At 27.4% G+C, this 20,821-nt stretch overlaps 1 protein-coding gene across 1 annotated transcript; it reads left to right on the forward strand.

Annotated features, from left to right (window-relative positions):
• The first annotated feature begins 2,883 nt into the window (after positions 1-2,883).
• LOC136986605 (doublesex- and mab-3-related transcription factor A2-like) lies at positions 2,884-12,588 on the forward strand. Its single transcript, XM_067284190.1, has 2 exons — positions 2,884-3,296; positions 11,612-12,588. Exons 1-2 carry the CDS (start codon positions 2,948-2,950, stop codon positions 12,466-12,468), a joined length of 1,206 nt encoding a protein of 401 aa, XP_067140291.1. The 5' UTR covers positions 2,884-2,947; the 3' UTR covers positions 12,469-12,588.
• The last annotated feature ends 8,233 nt before the right edge of the window (positions 12,589-20,821 follow it).

The following is a 20,821-nucleotide window of genomic DNA, read 5'->3' on the forward strand; positions in this document are numbered from 1 at the left end:
TCATTACATTAGCTGACTAGGATGATTAACATGCAATTCATTTACATTTTTTCACTAAATTTAGGGTAATATCATCATAAATTAATAATAATTAACTTGTAAACTAAATAATCATCACATATATTCACATAATACAATACTAATTAAATATAATTAAGAAATTATGCTTTAAGTTAGTCTATAACTGCTTCTAAAGCGTTTTTATCTATCAAATTATATAATTAAATATTTTTTTAAAAAAATTAAATATTTCGAAATAATTCACGGAAAAAGTTACGTAAATACTAAAACTTCAAATTCAATAGCTTTAAATTAAAATAATAATTATTATGCGTAGAATGTAAATAACAATTTTAATTTATTCTTTAATTATGTAACATTAAGTTAACATTATAAAAATATCAATTAACTTAAAATAATTATAAGGAAAATGCAATAAATAGTTGCTTTTCAAGAACAAGTTTAACCTTTAATATCAATCTCTTCGATCATTTTGACATGGAATAAGTTAAAGAAATATGAAAAATAATTAAAAAATAATAATTCATTTAATAAATTTGCCTATTTAGATTTTCTTATGTAGGCCTACATGATATAATTATTAAATTTAACAACATTTCTCTTCATAAATTTGCATAATTTCGTTTTAAATTAATGAAGAAGAGATGGAGGAACATTCTACATCTATAGAATTATGTAATAAAAAATCTAGGCCCATATAGCAAATAACATTATTAATAATTAAGTAATTATATGTGAAAGAATTTCTTTAATATAAACTTTTTTTTATTTTAATAATTATTTTTATTACTATTTTAATGCATTTGTGCATATCCAGAACTTCAGAGAGGTGCAATAGTACCAGAACCAGACAGAACCTCTCAAAGATCAAGAGAGATGTGGATTCCAGTATATTTAAATATTAATATAAAAGATAAAAATAGTGTACTGTATTTTTTTAATAATAAAATTTAATTTTAAAAATTTTTAATGCATAATAAATGCAACGGAACGATTAATTTGTCACAAATTTTATTGAGACAAACGTAAATGTAAGGCCGGAGACAAACGGCCTTATCTGGAGCAAACTCCTTATAAATGTAGGCCTCACTCCTCTCAGTAAAGTTATAAAAATATATGAATAAAACAAATAAAAACCAACTTTTTCTATCACTTATCGAAAGAAATTTTCATTTTTATCACTTTCTTATTGTGTTTTTATGTTAAAAGGCGGGGGGGAAACTAAATTTTTGGCTTTTCTGCAACTGAGGTTTGACTAAATGGCACATCCTCTCTATCTGGCCTGAATTTAGACACCATCTCTTCTTCTAACTTGCACTTCATATTAAATATAGGCCTAATTACTTTAATAGATACTATACATTCATAAAACCTTTCTGCGTAAATCTAGAGCTTATAGTTTATATGGAAAACATTTAAAAATGAATAAATTTTAATCCTAAAAACAATCAGCAGCTATTAAAACTAGTTATATACAGTCAAACCTGTAAACAACGAACACTGTAAGAAACTTTTAAAAAGACGTTATTCGGAGGTAGCCGCTATTGGAGGTTCGATTATAGGCCTATATACAATTAAATATATTAAAATTAAATCTATACTAATTTAAATATCATATGAACTTTAAAATAAAACTTTTTTATCAGACTAAAACTAAACTTATTTTTCCTTTTTATTTTTTAATACAGAAAAGTCGGCTTAGATATTTTACAACTCGATATTAAATTTAAATTAAAGTGTAATTCGATAAATAATATAAAAAATAATAATAAAATAAAATAAATGTTCGATATTTTGAAAGACTTTTAAAAAATAAAACGAATTTTCACTATAATATATTTATAAATACACGTATTAAATCGGATAGAACTCGGCATAATTTTATTATAGAAATAATCAAAAATGAATAACCAATATACTAAATAATATCGTTTGGTAACAAGATGGCAGTAGAAGGCCTACGGGTGGTCCATAGAATATGTTTCCCAGGGATATTTGATAGGGCAAATCATGTCCAAATACAGGATGTATCCTTCTTACAGATTAACCTCATTTAAAGGGGTCAAAATAAAAAATTTAACAAACGTTTACGAAAAAAAAATGTACAGCGTTGTCGATTTTGTTTAAAAAATCGGAAGTAAATACAAAAAAAGCAGACCTTTTCGGCAGAGGTATAGCTTCTAATGACCCTTGTAAGAGGTTGCGTAGAGGATCCGATGTAACTCCATCCTATTGGAGTAAGCAGTTGGACAGATGCTTTTACACCAATCAGAGAAGAGAAACCTCCCACTGATGCGGGCTCTTCTAGCATCTACCAATCAGCAGTTGAATGTTTCATTTTTGATGTCAGCCTGCTACATACGCTGCATCTGTTAGAAAGCTTTTAACAATTTGTCAAGATCACGATACAAGGTAGGATTTATCGCCTTTTCATGTTATTATTTTCGTTAATTGTACATTAATCTTCGCGCTTTGTTAATATTGTTTAAATTATCATAAAGTACTAAATTATCGCATTCATTTCTTCCGTCTCATAAGCATTTTGCTTAAGTTACACGCGTTTTAATAACTCGTACAACTTACTAAACGTATATTCTAGCTTGCATCGTGTTTTTAAACGTTTTCTTCGTTAATATTTCGTAAATATATGCAAGATTTATAGAATTTTAAGTAAAGAAATTACTCTCCGTGCACAGATTAATTTACGATTGTTTTACTTAGTTTATACTTTAAAATTTAATAATTTTAACTAGAGTTTTCTCTCCGATTATCGCTTATAACCTAACTTAAAAACTAAAATCAATTTAAAGACTAGAATCAGGCGGTTATAACTCTGTTTTATGCTTACAGATCTTCGGAATATCTCTAGTAACATATCGAAAGAGTAAATCACTCTAGAATTAAAGCATTAGTAACAAATCTAGAAATGAATTCTCCAGGGATGATGTTACCTTCTCCTCCATCAGGAGAGAGAGGAGTGAGACGTCCCAAGTGTGCAAGATGTAGGAACCATGGCGTAATCTCCTGGCTGAAAGGACACAAACGACACTGTCGATTCCGAGAATGTACGTGTGCTAAATGCAATCTTATAGCAGAGAGGCAACGAATTATGGCTGCACAAGTAGCTTTGAAGAGGCAACAAGCAGCCGAAGATGCTATAGCTATGGGATTAAGAGCTGTAGCCACTGGTACTTCAATCTCGTATCTTCCTCCGGGACCTATATTTGGGATGGCCATCACCGATCCAGAAGATAGAGACAGCGACAGCGATAGAGGTAAGATATTTGATAATAATCAAAAATTATTAGAAAAATAAAATATACGAGGCTAATAATTGTGAGTAAGCCTATTTACGATGAAAAAACATCAGAGTGATGAAGAAAGGACTTCTAAAAATAGTTTATTATTAATCATTAGTAAAAGATAGACTTATTTGATTAGGTTAATAGTTAAAAGTCTGAATCTTTGTTCAGTAATCAAACTAGTCTAACTGATTTTATACATTAATAAGTGTAAATGGATGCTTATGAAAAAATTCATTTTTAAAATGTTCTCAGAATAATTAATACAGAAGAATAGCACAGTTCTTTAAGGCAATTGAATTTATTTGATAATCTTCACTTAGATTTTGTTATCACAAGAGTCAAGGTGCAAATATGTTTTGTCGAAAGTGGTTTATCTACTGTTGAAATTGTATGCAAAATAAATTTTAAAAGATTTCTAAATTTAAAAAAAAAAAAAGTTATAAATGAATAAATTTAATATTTAATTTCGAAAATTCGATTACTCTTTAAGGTTATTAACCATCTTTGTACATTTAATAAATCAAGTAGCTTAATTTTATTTTAGAATATATTATTCTAGCACAGGTTACATTAGCCTTTACTGAGTTAGATCCTAAAACATGGTCAAAAATATAATTTTAATAGTAGGCCTAAAGACATTTTTGATATAATTTAAGGAATTCAGAATAACTTTTCTTATTTTTTAATTAGAAAAGTTAACAAAATATAAATTATAACATAGATCAGAGCTAATGTAAATTACAACTTACTCTATACTTATTTAGGTATTATCATAAATATCGATTGTAATCATTTGATTAATCTATTAGAATTTGAGAGATAAATGAATTTACTTTTAATATAAATTTATAGTTTCTTAAATAAAAAAGTATAAAAATAAAAATACAAGTTCAATCATTAGAAATTGGCTGTAAATAGTTGGCATTTATGAACTGGAATGTATTGAAAGATCCAAAACCATTTTAGATGATTCATTTAACTTAGGCAAGTTAACTTATTTATTATTTGATACTATATTGAGCTAGATGATTCATCTACCTTCATCCTTAAAATTTTTAACCTAATATACAGCTTACAACAGGGAACAATATTTAAAATATCTGTTAACAATTATCTAATTTATTTCTTAATATTATTAAAGTTTTTAATTTTTAAATTATACATGTCTTAAACTCCTAAAATCTTAGTTCTTCGAGTATTTTAAATGTGAACTTGACAAAATAAAGCGCTTTATAAATAAAGATATCAAATTATATTGAAGTTATTAACCTTTAATATAGATTAATACGATAAATTTTGAAGGAATTATCATCTATATTGTTATATTTATCATCTTAGGATCGTCAGGTGTCCAGTTTCGAATCGGACATCCAATAAATTCATATTTTCAACTCATTCTTCATTCAAAATACGTTCACGTTTGTCCGATATTCTTATGGAAATGAATTGGCAATTCTATAAATTCTTCAAAAATCCTCTGTAAATATCTTTGATTTATTTATAACTTATTTACTTGCAAATTCTAAAAAATAAAACTTGCCATATAAATTATATTTTTGTGCTTAATATTAAATATTAAAAACAGTCAAGAGTCTAATAACAGATAATAAAATTTAGGCCTGTAGTTTTCAATGTTTTAAATATAGAGGTTTTTTCAAATATAAAATCAAGTTTTTTATTGTTTTATTCTGGAGATTACATCCTACTTGTATGTTTCAATATTGGCAATAATTGAGCCAAATATACTTTTTAATATGTTCGAGATACTAATTATACAATTGAACAAAGTGTTTTTTATGCAAAGAGACAAATATACAATTGAGCCAAGCAGTTTTTTATATAAAGATCCAAGTGTATAATTGAACTAAATGTTTTCTATACAAAGAATCAAGTACAGAATTGAGCCAAGTGTTTGTTATGCAAAGAGCCAAACATATAATTGAGCCAACATTTTATATCCAAGTGTATAATTGAACTAAATGTTTTTTACGCAAGTGTATAGGCTATATTTTTTAGTGTTTTAAAGTATATTCTAATTAATATTAAAATCAAATTTTATCACCATTATTTACGTTTTAAACCATTATTTAACAGTTAATTGATCGTTAATAATTTTAAAAATTCACAAAATTTTATTTTCTTCAGCATTTTAAGAAGATTTTCATCAATTATATCGTTTTATATAATACATAATATATTTTTAATAAATTATTTACATGAAAATTTCACATTTTGCGTTCAATTTATGCTTCATTGTTAAGCATTCGCAGATTCAGTGAATGATATTTAAAAACAGTTATTCTTCATGAAATTTATAGGAAAAATATTGTAAAAAACATTTCTAAAGTTTTTTTATTAATTATAATTTAATTACTTAAATTTATAAACAATTATATTAATTTATATGCAAGTTTTTCCTCTAAACTATCACTTGGTTCAATATATAAAATGACTTTGTATAAATTTATTTTTCTGTATTATTATTATTAATCTTTATAATTTTAAATCTTGTATAGAATTTTAATTTAGTGCAGTAAAATCTCTTCAAAAACATAATAAAATCATTTATAAACGCATTCCAACTGCAAAAATGCCTCTTTTCTTCTCCTAAAAGGCATTATTTTCAATTGAAGTGACTATAATTTTTCTTAATTAATGCTTTATTAATTAAGAAACAAGCTAATCATCATAATATATCAGCTATTAAAACATATATAGTTAGTGAGTGACATGGATTATATTATGCAAAATTATAAATTCTAGTTATAATTTTTTATCAATAGCAAAATTTATTAAATTAATTAATTATAAAAACGTATTTTTAAAACCTTCTTTATTGAAATTATTAAGAATAAAATAAACAGACCTTATGAAACAATCTACAATATTAAAAGTTTATCTGGATTCTTTCAAGTGAGGAACATGAGGTAAAAATAAAAATCTACCTTGCTTAATCCTATATATTTAGTCACTTTATCATAAGAGAATCGTTTATATTAAGAGGAAACAAATGTAAAAATGAATAATTAAGGATTAAAATATAAATTTGTTTTTTTATTTTTATTATATAAAAATACTCAGGCCTGTGTTTTAATACCTATTATGCTCATTGTGTCTTCAATCTATACAATTTACGTCTTAGATTATATTAGAAAAATATCACTGAACGATGTGACATATTTTAATATATTACCATTAAATTAATATGATAAAATGTTATTCAATTTTACGAATTTTTCCTTTTCGCATTTTGTTATATAATGACATTTGTAATAGGCAAAAAACTTTACGTTTATCTGGAGTTTATAAATATAAAAGAAATCCGTAAAATTTTTATGTAAATAGTAAATTTTAATTACAGTGTAACATATAAAACATATTGTAAAAAATTTCGCTTTAATAAAACAAACTAAGATGATTCTTTACAGATTATAGAAGTTATACTATTATAAAATGTATAGTTTTTTTAGACAGAGTCTTCTATATTGGCTCTTATATTTTAGTTTCTCATCTGAAGGTGAATAGAATCTACTGTACAGAAAAAAAGGTCGTAAAATTATAACCTCGATTATATCTAATGGATAAAGAGGGATAACAAGGATATATCTAAGATAGGGTTGTCATAAGTTCAAAACCAGAAATGGGGGACATTGTAAGGTAAAATTTGAATACCCAACGTTAGATAGACAGTAGAAATTCTGGAAAATAAGTAAATAATTCTAATTAAATCAATTTTATTTAATTATTAATTACTGAATATATTTTTTATTATTTTCGAACCAATAGTACATGTACGACTTACTTATTTCACGTTGGAAATCCGGTTGTTCCCATTGTGGACATGAAAAATAAAGATCCTCTTGGTCCCATAGAGCGGAAAGAGTAAAAAATAAATAAATAAATGAAAGCTTGACTATTGCCATATTGTAACCATTGATCCATTGTCGATGAGTACACAAAACTATCGATAATTTTGGAGCCGTCATTACACTGGCCAACAGAAATCTTTAATAATCTGTGGCGCGCTCCATAGATTACTAAAAGTGTACGCATGTACGGACACGTGGCATAGGTATACACCTACTGCCTACAATACTTATTTGACTGTTCTTAATTCAGATCGGAATATTTTTTAGTAGAAATAGACAAATGGGATATTTAGGGGAAAATTTTCCGATCGGAACGAAGTGTTCCAAATCGGACAAATCCCGAAAGATAGGAACGAGCGACTCTCTCTAAGAGTATAAAAAAAAAATAACAGCACCATATTTGAGACTAGGCCTATCTATAATCATTTATAGAATTAATTAGTTGTTAATTATAAATATGGAAAAATCATATTTATAACTAGCGAACTTCCGTTGTTATTTCGAACTTTATGATAAATACTTGACCTTTTCGTTTTAATTCAAATTTTTATTTATTATTGAGGTGTTCCATGCCAAAAATTCATATAAAAATTTAACTGTTATAGCTATATTTTAATTATATCTTCGTTATAAATCTATATCTTTGGAATGAAATTTTGTAATTACGAATTTTACACTTAAAAAAAAATTAAGTTATATCAATAAACATAAATATTCGTACGTAATCTTGCTTAAAAGTATTTTTTGGTAGTTATATTTTAGTAGGATGCGTGTAAATTACATTATTAACTATAATTAATAATAGAATTTGAGACTATGATGTTTGTCAATTAGAAAATTAATATAAATAAAATAAAATAAATCAGAATTGAAATATAGTTTTAAAACATAAATTATAATCTAAATGTATTGATTTATTTAAAGATATTTTAGTAAAGTAGTATAAAGTTTAAAAGAAGTTATTGCTTCTAGGCCTAACTATTCTATTTTGATCATTTATATTTCATTATAATGAAAGAAATTATCAAAAATAATAATGTTTTTGTAGACAAATTTTGAAAGAATATTTTGTATTAAATTGCTAAATTTTGGTAAAAAAGTTGATTATTTTAGGTTATGTGTTTTATAATAATCTTGTTGTTCTTCTTCACTTCAGAGTTATCCTGTGTTGCAACCAGATATATCCTCATCCCTGCCTATTGAGTTTTTGAATCTTTTCTTCGCTCTTCTGGAAGGTCTTTTTACTTTTGGTTTCTATTTAAGCCAGCTTTATTAATTCCTGAACATCTTTTCTTTGTGCATGTTCTCATTTCAGTCTCGTGTTCTAATAATAACGAGCAATTATTTATTGTGGCATCGTCACGATGCCGGGCTGCAATTTTTAATTTATTTCATTTAAAATATATGCTCCCCACCTCAAATTAGTACTGTAGTGTTTTGTCCGTTTGTTCCTGTACATCATACTTTTCTGTCAACAATTATGTCGTGCCGGTCATCTAACTCCTTCCAGGAGAAAATTTTGAATTGAAATAACGTAGCATCCTGTTGCATCGGAGGTTCTTATGTAATTAATCGGGACTGCCTACCCTTAAACTTTCTATATCTTGTCTTGACTTTCATGTTTCTAACTCCGTTCTCGAGATTAAGGAAGGACTGACAGACAGACAGACGGTGGAAATTTATAGGTCTACAATTTTTTCAAATTGCAGCCCAATAATAACAATAATAAAGGAATAATTTTTCTACAAAAGAAGCTTTATTTAATTGGAAAAAAGGATAATCATTTAAATATTAAGTTAAATTATTGTTTTTTCTTTAAATATTACAAAAAATATTATTTATTTATACATTATTAGCATAAAAATCTCTAAACTGCATCTCTACAAACTTGTCCGTAGGCCTAAGTTTCATAACTAATATCCTATACAGTAGGTAGCAGTTTTAAATAATAAAATTATTATTTAGCCAATAAGACATTTAACCAATTAATGCTTTTTAGCTATATCATTTGTTTCAATTCTAACAACAGTTTTATCAGTATAATCGCTGTATCAGTGAGCGATAACCTAGTTTTCGAAAACAATATCGACAATGGTTTTGCTACAAGTGCGTGTAATTTGATATAATTTAGTAACTGTAGTCTAATATATGAATTATTAACCGAAACGGAAACCAAATAAATAATTAAGTTAGAAAACAAGAGAATTATATGATATAAACAGATCTAGATAAACAGTATGATATGAATAGGCCGTGGACTTATTGGTCCAAACACGTTCCAGCAGGACCATTTGACCAAGAATTCTGATACAGAAAAGTTTCCAAAATTTAATCTTTCTCATAAAAATGTGACGTAGACTATAAAATTCTACTTTTATTTATTTTATTCGTGTATTTTTATACGTTTCGGAGAGTGATGAGCCTCCATATTTGTGACTAGACTTGGTTTCATTTCACCTCTCAGGCCTCGAATGTAAGAACGAATCTATTTTATATCGATGTTTAATTCTTATTATTTAATTCTAAAGGCATTTCAAAATTCAGAAAGGAATTCGTAAGTATATAATCTTAAAATTATATTTAAAAATAATTAAGTTAAATGAAAAAAAAACGTTTTAAGGTAATTAAAAAACAACTTAATTAAATTTAAATAAAAGCAATTCCTTGCGGATTGCTATTATTGTTAAGCGTCAAAATAATATTTTTTTCTTTAGAATTTATTTTAAAATGTTAAAAATTTATGTATTACATCTCTTGGTTTTATATCCATTTAAAATTTTCAAATTTTATATTTGTTTATGTAAACATCAATCCGAGTAATCTGTTGTATAAACAAGTAACTTATAATCTACAAAAGGAATTCTCCTATAGATTTTTGGTATCTTAAAATCAGCAACAGGCAATGGATAAGTGAATTTTTTTAGATATTTTTATAAAACCAGCCGCCGGTGGAAAGCTTGTCGAGAAGAAAGAAATCGAAAATCTCGATAAAGAAGTCGGCCTCATATCGACTACAATCAAGAGTTCTCCCCAGACAGCGAGTATCTAGCAAACATATCCTGTGCCGGATTGGATTATGTGTAGCAGAGAGAACAAGGCTTTCTCCGAGTCGAAATTAGGACGTTCTGGGCCTAGAGGGATGTTAGTCATCCACGTGGATTCCACTACTCTATGTACTCAAACCCTCTATTAGTGGGATTCTCTTTCCGTGGGTCAACAGTAGCCATTTGTCAGTCATCCGCTGATTGGACTACAGAATAGAAATGGACCTACACAAACAACACTCGGAAATTGGACTTGGACAAAAAGGAAAACACTAAGATGGATTTTTATTAACAATCCCTTTTATGTCCTTAATAATTAAGCGAAAAATCACGCGAAGAGTTTATCCATAAACGAAATTCCATAGAAATAATCTTTATTATTTTAAATGCATTTTTAATAGAAAAAAACTTCTTTAATTCATTTATTTAAACTACCTTCGTTAAATTTAAAAAATTGAATTATTAATATAAAATATTGAAATTTTCTGTGTACATATAATCAATTTGATCATTCAGGATTAAATTTGTGGTTCATCAGCATCTTAAGCCTATTAAATGGAATAAATTTCATTTGTTCCAAGTAAAATAAACTTATAATTTAAACAATTTTGATTTAAATTTATCCAGAACCTTTCATAGTTAAACTAAGTTAACTAATTTAAAATTCGTTAATAGGTACAGTACTAACCCATTAGATCTAATGTACTTACTTAAAGAGTATAAAGTAGTAAAGTTATATTTTCGAATCATTATTTTATCTATAATTACGTGAAATATATTCAATATAACGTGGATTTATATACAAGAATATAGGCCCTGTAATTATAAAACCTAAGATTAAATATTATTATTAGCTCCATCCAGTTACTGGATGCTTCAAAGATTTAATAAGCGTTTAAAGTTTATCATAGGCTCGTTAGATTACATGATAATGCTTTTTCCATGGTTTATAAAGCTTTTCCAAAATTTCTAGAACTGAATAAATAATATATTTTACTAGGTTCGTTACTTATTTAATTCTAAGGATTTTGTAAAGGTTTATAAATCTATAGCTTGGCCTGCATTAAGTTTGATTCTATATCCTAAAACTGTAAATATATTGATAAGTCTGAGTAAGTTTAATTAATAAACAGTATTTAATCACTATAAACTTTATAGTCAGCATGTAAGGAAAATTGATATACTGCAGTGAGCTAAAAATTACATTCAGATCACGAATTGTCACCGATTTTAGGATTAATTTGCGTGTAAAGCAATAGCAAGAATAATTTACTAGTAAATGATGTTTTAATTAAAACTTTAACTATAGAAATCAATTTTATAACGAAAAACTTCTCTTATGCTTCGTTAATTCGATATTTTACTCTTTCAGATTCGACTAATCCGAGATGCGCACCAGAACCTACCACAACTTCTTCGATAGAAGTAGGACAGAATAAACCTAAACCAAAACCTACAAACACCAACAATAATAATAAGAAGAACCCCTCTTCGGCAGAAGCTTCGACTCCTGCAGATTTCAGACCAGGAAGACTTAGCCCGTTAGAGATACTTAGTCGGATATTTCCAACTCAGAAACGAACTGTTCTAGAATTGGTGCTTCAAGGATGCAACGGCGACTTGGTCAAGACGATAGAACACTTTCTATCTGCCAATGATGCTTTGTTGCTACGTCAACAACCCGGTCCGACAGTCACGCATACCTTCAATACGTCAGATAACAGAGAACCCATTCGGTTGACTCTAGGTTCAGTCAAATCGGCATTTGCTCCACCCGCTGCTCATCAAAGCCCATCTTTTATCGGATCTAGCAATATGCACTCCATGTCTCAACCAGCTCCGGTCGGATTAGATTCTTTGATGACCGAACTGGGGGATGGAGGATTTTTGGCTCGTTCGACCGCACTGTTGACATCGGTTCCGAGGTTGCCGGATAATGTTGCACCTGGGTTTCCCAGTTATACATCTGTGCCATTCCCTGGGGCCTACACACTGGGTGGAAGTGCCCTCCTTCTTCAACCTTATCAGAGTTGTCCACCCGGTTGCGTCCATTGCCGTTTGGCCATAGTCCCCGATGGAACAACAGAACAAACTTCTTCGGCAGATTTTACAGAAGCATCTAGCCCGGACGTCCCTTCACCCAGTAAAATAGACAGCAGAATGCAAGAAGCTGTAGATCTGTCCGAAAGATCCTGGCAAACAACACAAACAAGAACAGAAAAAAATTAAAAGCACACACACACACAAAAAAAAAAATTCGAAACAAACGTTGTTATTTTGCGACTGTTTGTGGTCTACACTTGTTTTGTATCGCTCAATAATGTCATTGCTGTTAAATGTTTAAAAAAAAGGAAAAAAAAATAGAGCTCAGATTTTAAATAATATTCTCACATTTTGAATTTTAACATCTATTCCACCGAAACACGAAGGTAAGACAAGAATTATAGATTTTCAATTTTGTATCTAAGCATTGAAGCAAAATCCTGCATATATTTGCACTCATTTCCAACCTGTATAACATGAAATTATTCTACATTTTTATTGAATTTTATAGCTTAAAATCAAAATTTTACTATTTTCTTTTCGTATATGCAAATATTTGATCCAATTTTTAAATACAAGAAAATAAAATAAAGCATTTTTAAATAAAATAATTTCACGAATAATGGAAAGAAATTTAATATTTTTATATAAAAACAAATAATAATAATAAATAAAATATTGATTATAATTTTCAAATACAGGTTCGAGAAAGGAACAAAATTGTAAGATTTTGCATCGTTAATAAAAATGTTTAATGACATTCCCATTAAACTGAATAAATTCTCGTGTTAATGTGAAGAACCATAAATGCCCAACACGTTAACACATACATAATGTAAACACGAGCACACGAGCCACCCGACAATACTATTTATATACTTTTAAGCATCGACTGTAATGATAAAATGTTGCCGTACCAATTGTAAATCGTACACACTTAACAAAGGCCACATACGAAGCTATTGTAATCAATCGGACAAACAAATCTATGGTGGAAAGTCAATTTTTTTTTCTGTGTACAGGGAAAAAAGTGTCGGCTGTTATATAAAAGCTGATATTGAATGACCCACTAATGGGTGTTTCATCGACTGTAAAGTGAAGTTGTCACGTCGGGATTGAGACAAACAGAACAAAGTCAACAATGTGTCGAGTAGAAGAGATCGGGTTCCTACAGTTACAAGGAACGCTACTTAGCCACAGACAGATGGTACAAGATATGAGGCCCATCTGCCCATTCATTCACTATACCTTTTCTTCTATTCGAACCTGATGCATTCTCTGTCGTGACGTTCGTAAGTCTCGCGGTCTATAAGACACGCCGATTTTTCTATTATTTTTTTTAATATATATACACCGATATTTCTATTAATTTATATAACTTTAAGATACTAAAGGTCTTATTTCAACACATAATGGCGTTTAAATTGAGGGAAATGAATTTTTACATCAAAATTTCACAAGCTTTAAGCGATTTTCTCTTTAAGAAAACCGAAATAAAACCGATAATTTATTTATTTTTACCCATTCGAATTTAATAAAATGAAAAATTTTCAAAAAAAAAGGAAGAAAAAATAAAATTCTCAACATTTTAAAATTGTATTTTTATAGTAAAAATATCCAAAAAAATAATTTATCAACACGTTTAACTCTATTTTAAAGATCTAAATTATATGAAAGGAGGTATTATAATACAGTTAATTTAATTTTTTAAATAGAATTTCTTCTCCCTTCCCCAAAAAAAGATAAAAATACGTCGCTTCAAATGCATAGAAAATTTCTGAAAATAAAAATGATTTAAAGAGCTATTTAAATTGATAAATGGAGTTACAAAATATCAACAAAAATCAAATTTAACATAATATTTTAATACGAAATGATAGAAGCGAGCAGAGATTTTCAACTATTTTTCTTTATATATATATATATATATATCTTATCATCATCGATCTATTGCCAAAAGCAACATGGCTGGTTTTTTCTCCAAAGAAAAACACAAACTAACAAGTTATACTGATAAAATATTGCAAACTCCGTTACGTTTTAGAACTTTTCCTTTACGCTTTAACATAAAATTTGAAGGGTAAAAAATTGTGTACGTGTAAAATTCCAACATCTTTTCTTCGATTCTTTACCGGAGATAAAAATTGTTAATTTATACATCTTTTTTGTCTTTTTAACACAATTTTCTTGCTTAAAAAAACGCGTAGAGTTAAGTTTACTCAAATCAAACATGGAGAAAGGAAATAAAAAAAAAAAAAAAACTTAACTCGAGTAAAACATAAATAATTCCCATAGCTAAAAAAGTATTAAAACTTAAGTAAATCAATTTTTATATAATTACCAAACGGTTGCATTCTTTCATTACCGTGTAAGGGGAAAAAAAGATCCAAGTTAAATTTTTCTACGGGGGGAAGGAAGCAAAAAAATAACTTCTTAGATACACTATGTTAATATCCAAATAAAATTTGTGTGAATGTAATTAAATGACAAAACTAAATCCTGGAAAAAAGAACAACATATTTGATTAAAGTTAAGTGTTACCCATATAATCAGATTATGAGCGTAAAGAGCGGCGCAGAATCAGCTACAGAGGATATACAGTGTCATTGGACATAGTGTAAACATGATTATCAGATACATGTTTTAATGAAGATCAACACAGTCTACGGAAATTCGCAATTGCCCGAAGCCATGCACGGCTAACCTGTCAATCACTGGTTTCGTGTCAACACTCGGTCTATGTTTTCATGGTATAATAAGGAGTCCTTAATCTGTTTAAGTCTGTAACGAAATCAAGCTAGGTGTGATAAATCAGTTTATGTTGTTGGAGCTATGACAAACTGCTAAACCGCATTGGGTGAACTAATTGAATCGACCGCTCAATGTGAAGAGCAAACTATATTCCCCAAGGCCATTTTGTCGTATTGCTTGAAGAGTATTGATCGACAAGTAATTTGATTTTCACCCTTCAGATTAAACCGCAGTGTACCTTTTAGACGGTAATATATATACTAAGGTGGCCAAACGTCAGATGTTTAAAGAATTCTAACCGAGACAAACTGAATTTAGTTTCTCTGCCTGGAGAAAATATACTGTTCAAAAATACAGTTTCAATACCTATTGGCTCGCTTGACGGATATTAACTTAACGTTTTATTCTTTCTTATATTCTACTAATTTTCTAAACTTGTTCGAGTTATTGAACTTTGTTTTTTTTTTTTTTATTTATAGATTTACGACCGATACTCTATCAGCCTATAGTCCTGTAAAGTAATTTTATAAAGTAGATACGTCTATAGAGAATCGCCCTTTACTAATGTTAACACGTTTACCGTCAGCGCTGTATACACTAAGTTTAAACGTGTATACACCCAACGATTTAAATGCCGAATAAATAATTATTTACCTAATAAACTTTATATATTTAACTGTAAATTTTGATAACTTTTTAAAAGCTTTTTAAAATAAAATATAACATTTTCTATCGTTCTTAAAAGTTACCTTTCTACCGTTCGGTATTTACACAAAAACAAGGATATAAACACACACTATAACAATTTAATGGTAGAAATTATTTATAAATCGATTTAAATTTTTAAATATATAACTTATAAATTATTTTCTCGAATTTTCGCAATTTTTAATGATGTATTAGTGACGTCATTTATGATCATTGGTGACAAATCAGTGACGTCATTTATGATCATTAATAAATGTTTGTGGATAAATTTACAAGCGTATATTTTATTTTAAAATCTTCTAAATTTTTATTTAATGAATATTAACTTAAATACATATTTTAATATATTTCTTTAAACTCTCACAAACTGCAGAACAAAAAAAATTTATATTTTAAGCTTAAATCTTTAAATAACCTTAGCTATTGTTTAGCTAAGGAATAATACGTTTAAAATTAAAATTTTAAAAATATTTTTTAAAAATTACACAATAAAACCTGTCTAAAACGGAAAAAAACTCCATACCGTGAAATTCCGGTTTATACAGGTTTTACTGTATTAAAAAATTAAAAATTTAAATATTTCTACGAGATTTTATTCAAAATAAATAATAAAAATATATGTTTATAAATTTATTTTAAAAGAATAATTAAATAAAATATAAATTCACTGCGAATTTTTAAAAAAATTTAACCTCGATTAAATGTAAAATTGAACGTTATTTTTCGTAACGATAAGCCCGTTGGATAATTACAATAGTTGTTGATACTAAAGCATAATCAATAGAATAAACATTTGATGAAGGGTTTGACGCAAGTATTATTGATTGTTAACCTGAGACGTACAGTACAATAGAGTACATCTCATATTGTAAGTTTCTTTACTAAATTTATCTTTAAAAATATGTAATTTTATAAAGAAAAATAAACAATTTATATATAAAAACTAATAAAATTGTTATTTCTTATAATTTTGATAAATTATTTTTAATAATAATAATAATAATAATAATAATAACTAAAATAAAAGATAAAAATCTTTCACGCCAGATGGCACTCCGTTTATGTAATAATTTAACAATTTTATTTTATTTTAAATAGTTTATAATTTAAAATTTATTCATTTATAATTTAAAAATTTATAAAATATTCATTTATTTTTTTTAATTATACTTAATTTTTATTCCATTAACTAATAATGATTTAATATGTTTTTCACTCATCAGATGGCAGTACTTCGTTAAATCAGTTCACAGTATTTATATTGTGGATACATAACTGCCATCTATTGAATAATTTATAAAATTAAATAGTTTTTCATTAAAATTTCTTCTATGTAATTTTTTTCTCTATTTAAATATTTATTTTATTATTATAATTTCAGATATTTATTTTAAAAATTGTTCTAAAAATTATTAATTACATATTGTATATTGTTGATATTTATGTTATTGTAGATATGCAATAGCGTTACAATTACAAATATTATTTGTTTATAGCCTAAATATAGCCAGAATTATATAAAAAATAAGCTTATTTTATATCATTTAGGCATTAAATCATAACCTTTTTTTCGTATAATAAAAATAAAAATTAAAGTCACGAAATTTGAAAATAAAAATATGATTGAAAACGTAATTTCTATTCGACTCACAAGATGGCGCAAGAATCCATCGTGCTCATAAACATCATTTTTTTGCGTAGAATATGATTTCAAAGAAAATTTATTCTAAAATTAAGAACAAAATTTCTCAATTAAAATCTTTTATATACTTTATAAACGATAGAAACTAATAAAATTAATTTTCGGAATTATAATTACGTCATATTACGTTACATTACGTCATACTTACGTTACGATTACGTAAAATTTTAAAAAATAAATAAATAAATGTCTTATATATCGAACTGCATATTATTTTTTAATTTATTACGTAAAATAAATTAATTCGAAACCCTTTAAGTGTTATTTCTCATAACAATTTGATAAAAATCAATACTGTAATAGAAAATTCCCTTTCAAAGTTAAATAAAGTAGAGAAGCAAGGCATAGAATTACATCAGAGATATATAAGAATATTTTTTCCATTACTTTCAATTCTAACAGAAAATATGTAGGCGTTCATTGGATAAATATATTGAAATTCTTTCAGCTCTTAGCACTAGACATTCAGAAGTATAGAAAATTAAAATCGGATGATACCGCATTCCCTTTAGAAAGAAATAAATAGAAGAAAAATAACGTGTTGTTAGTATTCTAAATAATAACTTTTATGCTTAAAGGATTTGATAATATTACAAAATCATCTTCAGAAATTCTGTAGGATTACACTTAGATTTTTCTACAAAACCATTTTCCATGGAATTATTTATAATTTTAATTACTTTATCCTCATCAGAACTTCTCATAGATCGGTCCACTTAACGTTTTGAATCTCCACTGTATTATAAAAAAGAAAGACAGTATTAAAAAATTATATTATATTTTTTATATGATGAAATTTAATTTAAAAGGTTTGTTTTTACTTAATGCATAAGAAACACGATTAATAATATATAGCACCTCGTTGTCTTCCCTATATTAAGACATCACTTTATATGAATCTTTATTTAGCTTCCATATTTAATATGCATATTACATATATTTCGATCGTTTTAGGAATCCATTTTCTTTATTTTTCTTACAATTATATTGTTTATATATGATAATTAATATTATAATTAAGAGTTAATCAACCATCAGGATTTTCAGAATTCCGTTTTTTAAACTATTGAGATCCATAATTCAATTAATTCACCCAAAATAATGAGTAATCTAAGCAATTAGAACAGATGAATTTTAAATCATTTAGTTAAATTAACCATAGTTTCAGACACGTAAAACTGTTAGTTAGAAATTTGAAAATTAATATATAAATAAAGATCCGCTGGAGCATTTATACACTGTAAGATAACTTAGAGCTTAATGTGTGCCGTATAAAGTTTAGTATCCCACTCATCGTAAAATATTAAGTAACAGAAATTATGCAAAGATTAGTAGAAAAGGTTTAGTTTTTATCACTTATAAGTTAAAGTAAACGATTTTCAATAATAATAAACTTCTAGAAGATGATAGGAGAATGGCGAACGGCATGTTACTCCTTTGAGATACTTGTAGAAGAGGAGACGATGGTCATAATGAGAAAAGAAACATAGAGATCAGCGAATAACGGCTATCACTCAATAGAAAATATTTAAAATGTTTAGATAAACGGCACCTTATAATTACCGGAACGGTGAGGAATTATGAGAAGCGCCTTGATTTTTTTGTCCCGTCAACAAAACTCGCTATCAGTTGTCAGTGAACATATGAAAGTCTTCAATAACGGAAGCAGTGCCAAATCAGAAGCTTGCCTTGTTGCCGTATTGTACGAAGTCAAGTCGGCAGAAATGCTTTGTGCACCGTCCACAGTTGAATGCTGGTATCAGGGTCTTTGCCAATGAAATTACCTGTCAAGCCCAACTGGTCAATCTTTCCGTGACACAAGCACAGTAAATGATAAAATCTATTTACGATTCTGACAAGTAAAGCTTACGTCAACCGTTAATTTTGTAAATTTATGCGAATTGAGACGCTCTATCTGATACGGTCGGATAAACAACTCCAATGTTAGCAGCAACATGGTCCCGACGACTCCTCCTTCTGTCTACATCTTCATTATTCTCCGCACACAACTTCGTTGCATGCAAACTACTGATGAAAGTTTCTTTCATGTCTTTTCAAATTCAACACGATTGAAAGTTTACGAATAAAAGAATGAAGTTTAGATCGACTCGAATAACTTTACACGCTGCTTTTACACTGAATTCGGGGGGGGGGCATTATTCTGTCGTTAAGCAAATTAAAAATGTCATCTTATCATTTTGTTTCTCGAAATTTCAAGACAATTAATCTTAAAAATAAATAATTAGAATAAAACTTTGTTTGGGACACGTTTAAATTACGTTAAAAACATAACGAAGCAATTAAAAAATATAATTATTTTTATGGTCCTTAAGCTAATCGAATTTAAAATTAGATCAAAATTTTAAAATAGAAACAATACTTTAGACATTATGTAATTAAATGAATTCATATCGACTAATATTACATCCAATTAACGTCTATTTAAACTTGGGAAGCTCCACTTTCTAAATTTACAAGTCCGCATAACTTATAAGCTTAAATGGAATATTCACTTAATGACAAACTTACAGAATGATACATTGTTTAGCTCTACGCCAATTAAACAGTATATAATTTGTATAACATGTTACATTTGCGAGCTTTTCGTGTATCCGATAATATTGTCTACATCATTTTTTCTCAACCAGTAGGTCGCGACCCCCAAGGAAGTAGCGAATCGTATTCCTGGGAATGTCACTTTCTTCCGGTATGTTAAAATGGGGATCGTCACCTAAAAGACTGCTTTAGATATCGATGTTAGATTATGAAGACCAAAATGACTCTCGTAATCTATCGTTTTAATATTAGAACTCTTTGAACAGATAGATTTAATTGTATATAAATAATAGGCCTACTCATAAATAATCAAATTTTGCACTTATAAGTCTAAATAACTTCATTCTTTTTTCACTATTTTAAATGAAGTAATCGTATTAACAGGAGTCATAATGTAAATATTTTGAAATAATATAAGGTAAATTACTAAAATTTTGTATTGTTTCTACTGAAAGAGAAACATTAAAAATATTCTAGAAGTTATAGAATTGACTATTCGTTAGAATTCTATCATATTATATAGCAGGAATTTAAAGTAATTCTCTACAACTTTTTCTAAATTTACATAATAAAATGACAATTTTGATAGCCTACAGTTAACAAATAGCATAAGTTAGAAGTTTCATAATTTTCTTAAAATGGAAAATCATATCTTAATAGCTTTATCTACGAGTAAATCAGGTAGGTACTATACAGTACAGTACATAGTAACTTATCAGTTAAAAAATTAGTAAAAGTCATTAAATTATGATTTATTCAAAAATTATATAACAAAATAACATCAGTAGGCTATTACAGCAACATATTAAATGTCAAGTCAGA

This window comes from Centruroides vittatus, unplaced genomic scaffold, assembly GCF_030686945.1.
Source record: "Centruroides vittatus isolate TY-2023 unplaced genomic scaffold, ASM3068694v2 scaffold_1152, whole genome shotgun sequence".
Taxonomy (NCBI): Eukaryota; Metazoa; Arthropoda; class Arachnida; order Scorpiones; family Buthidae; genus Centruroides; species Centruroides vittatus.

What these genes read in the sequence shown, in the direction of transcription:
- LOC136986605 (XM_067284190.1), top strand. Translation starts at nt 2,948, where the DNA reads ATGAATTCTCCAGGGATGATGTTACCTTCTCCTCCATCAGGAGAGAGA. An exon ending in AGACAGCGACAGCGATAGAG is followed by an intron (nt 3,297 to 11,611) that starts GTAAGATATTTG and finishes TTACTCTTTCAG; the next exon opens with ATTCGACTAATCCGAGATGC.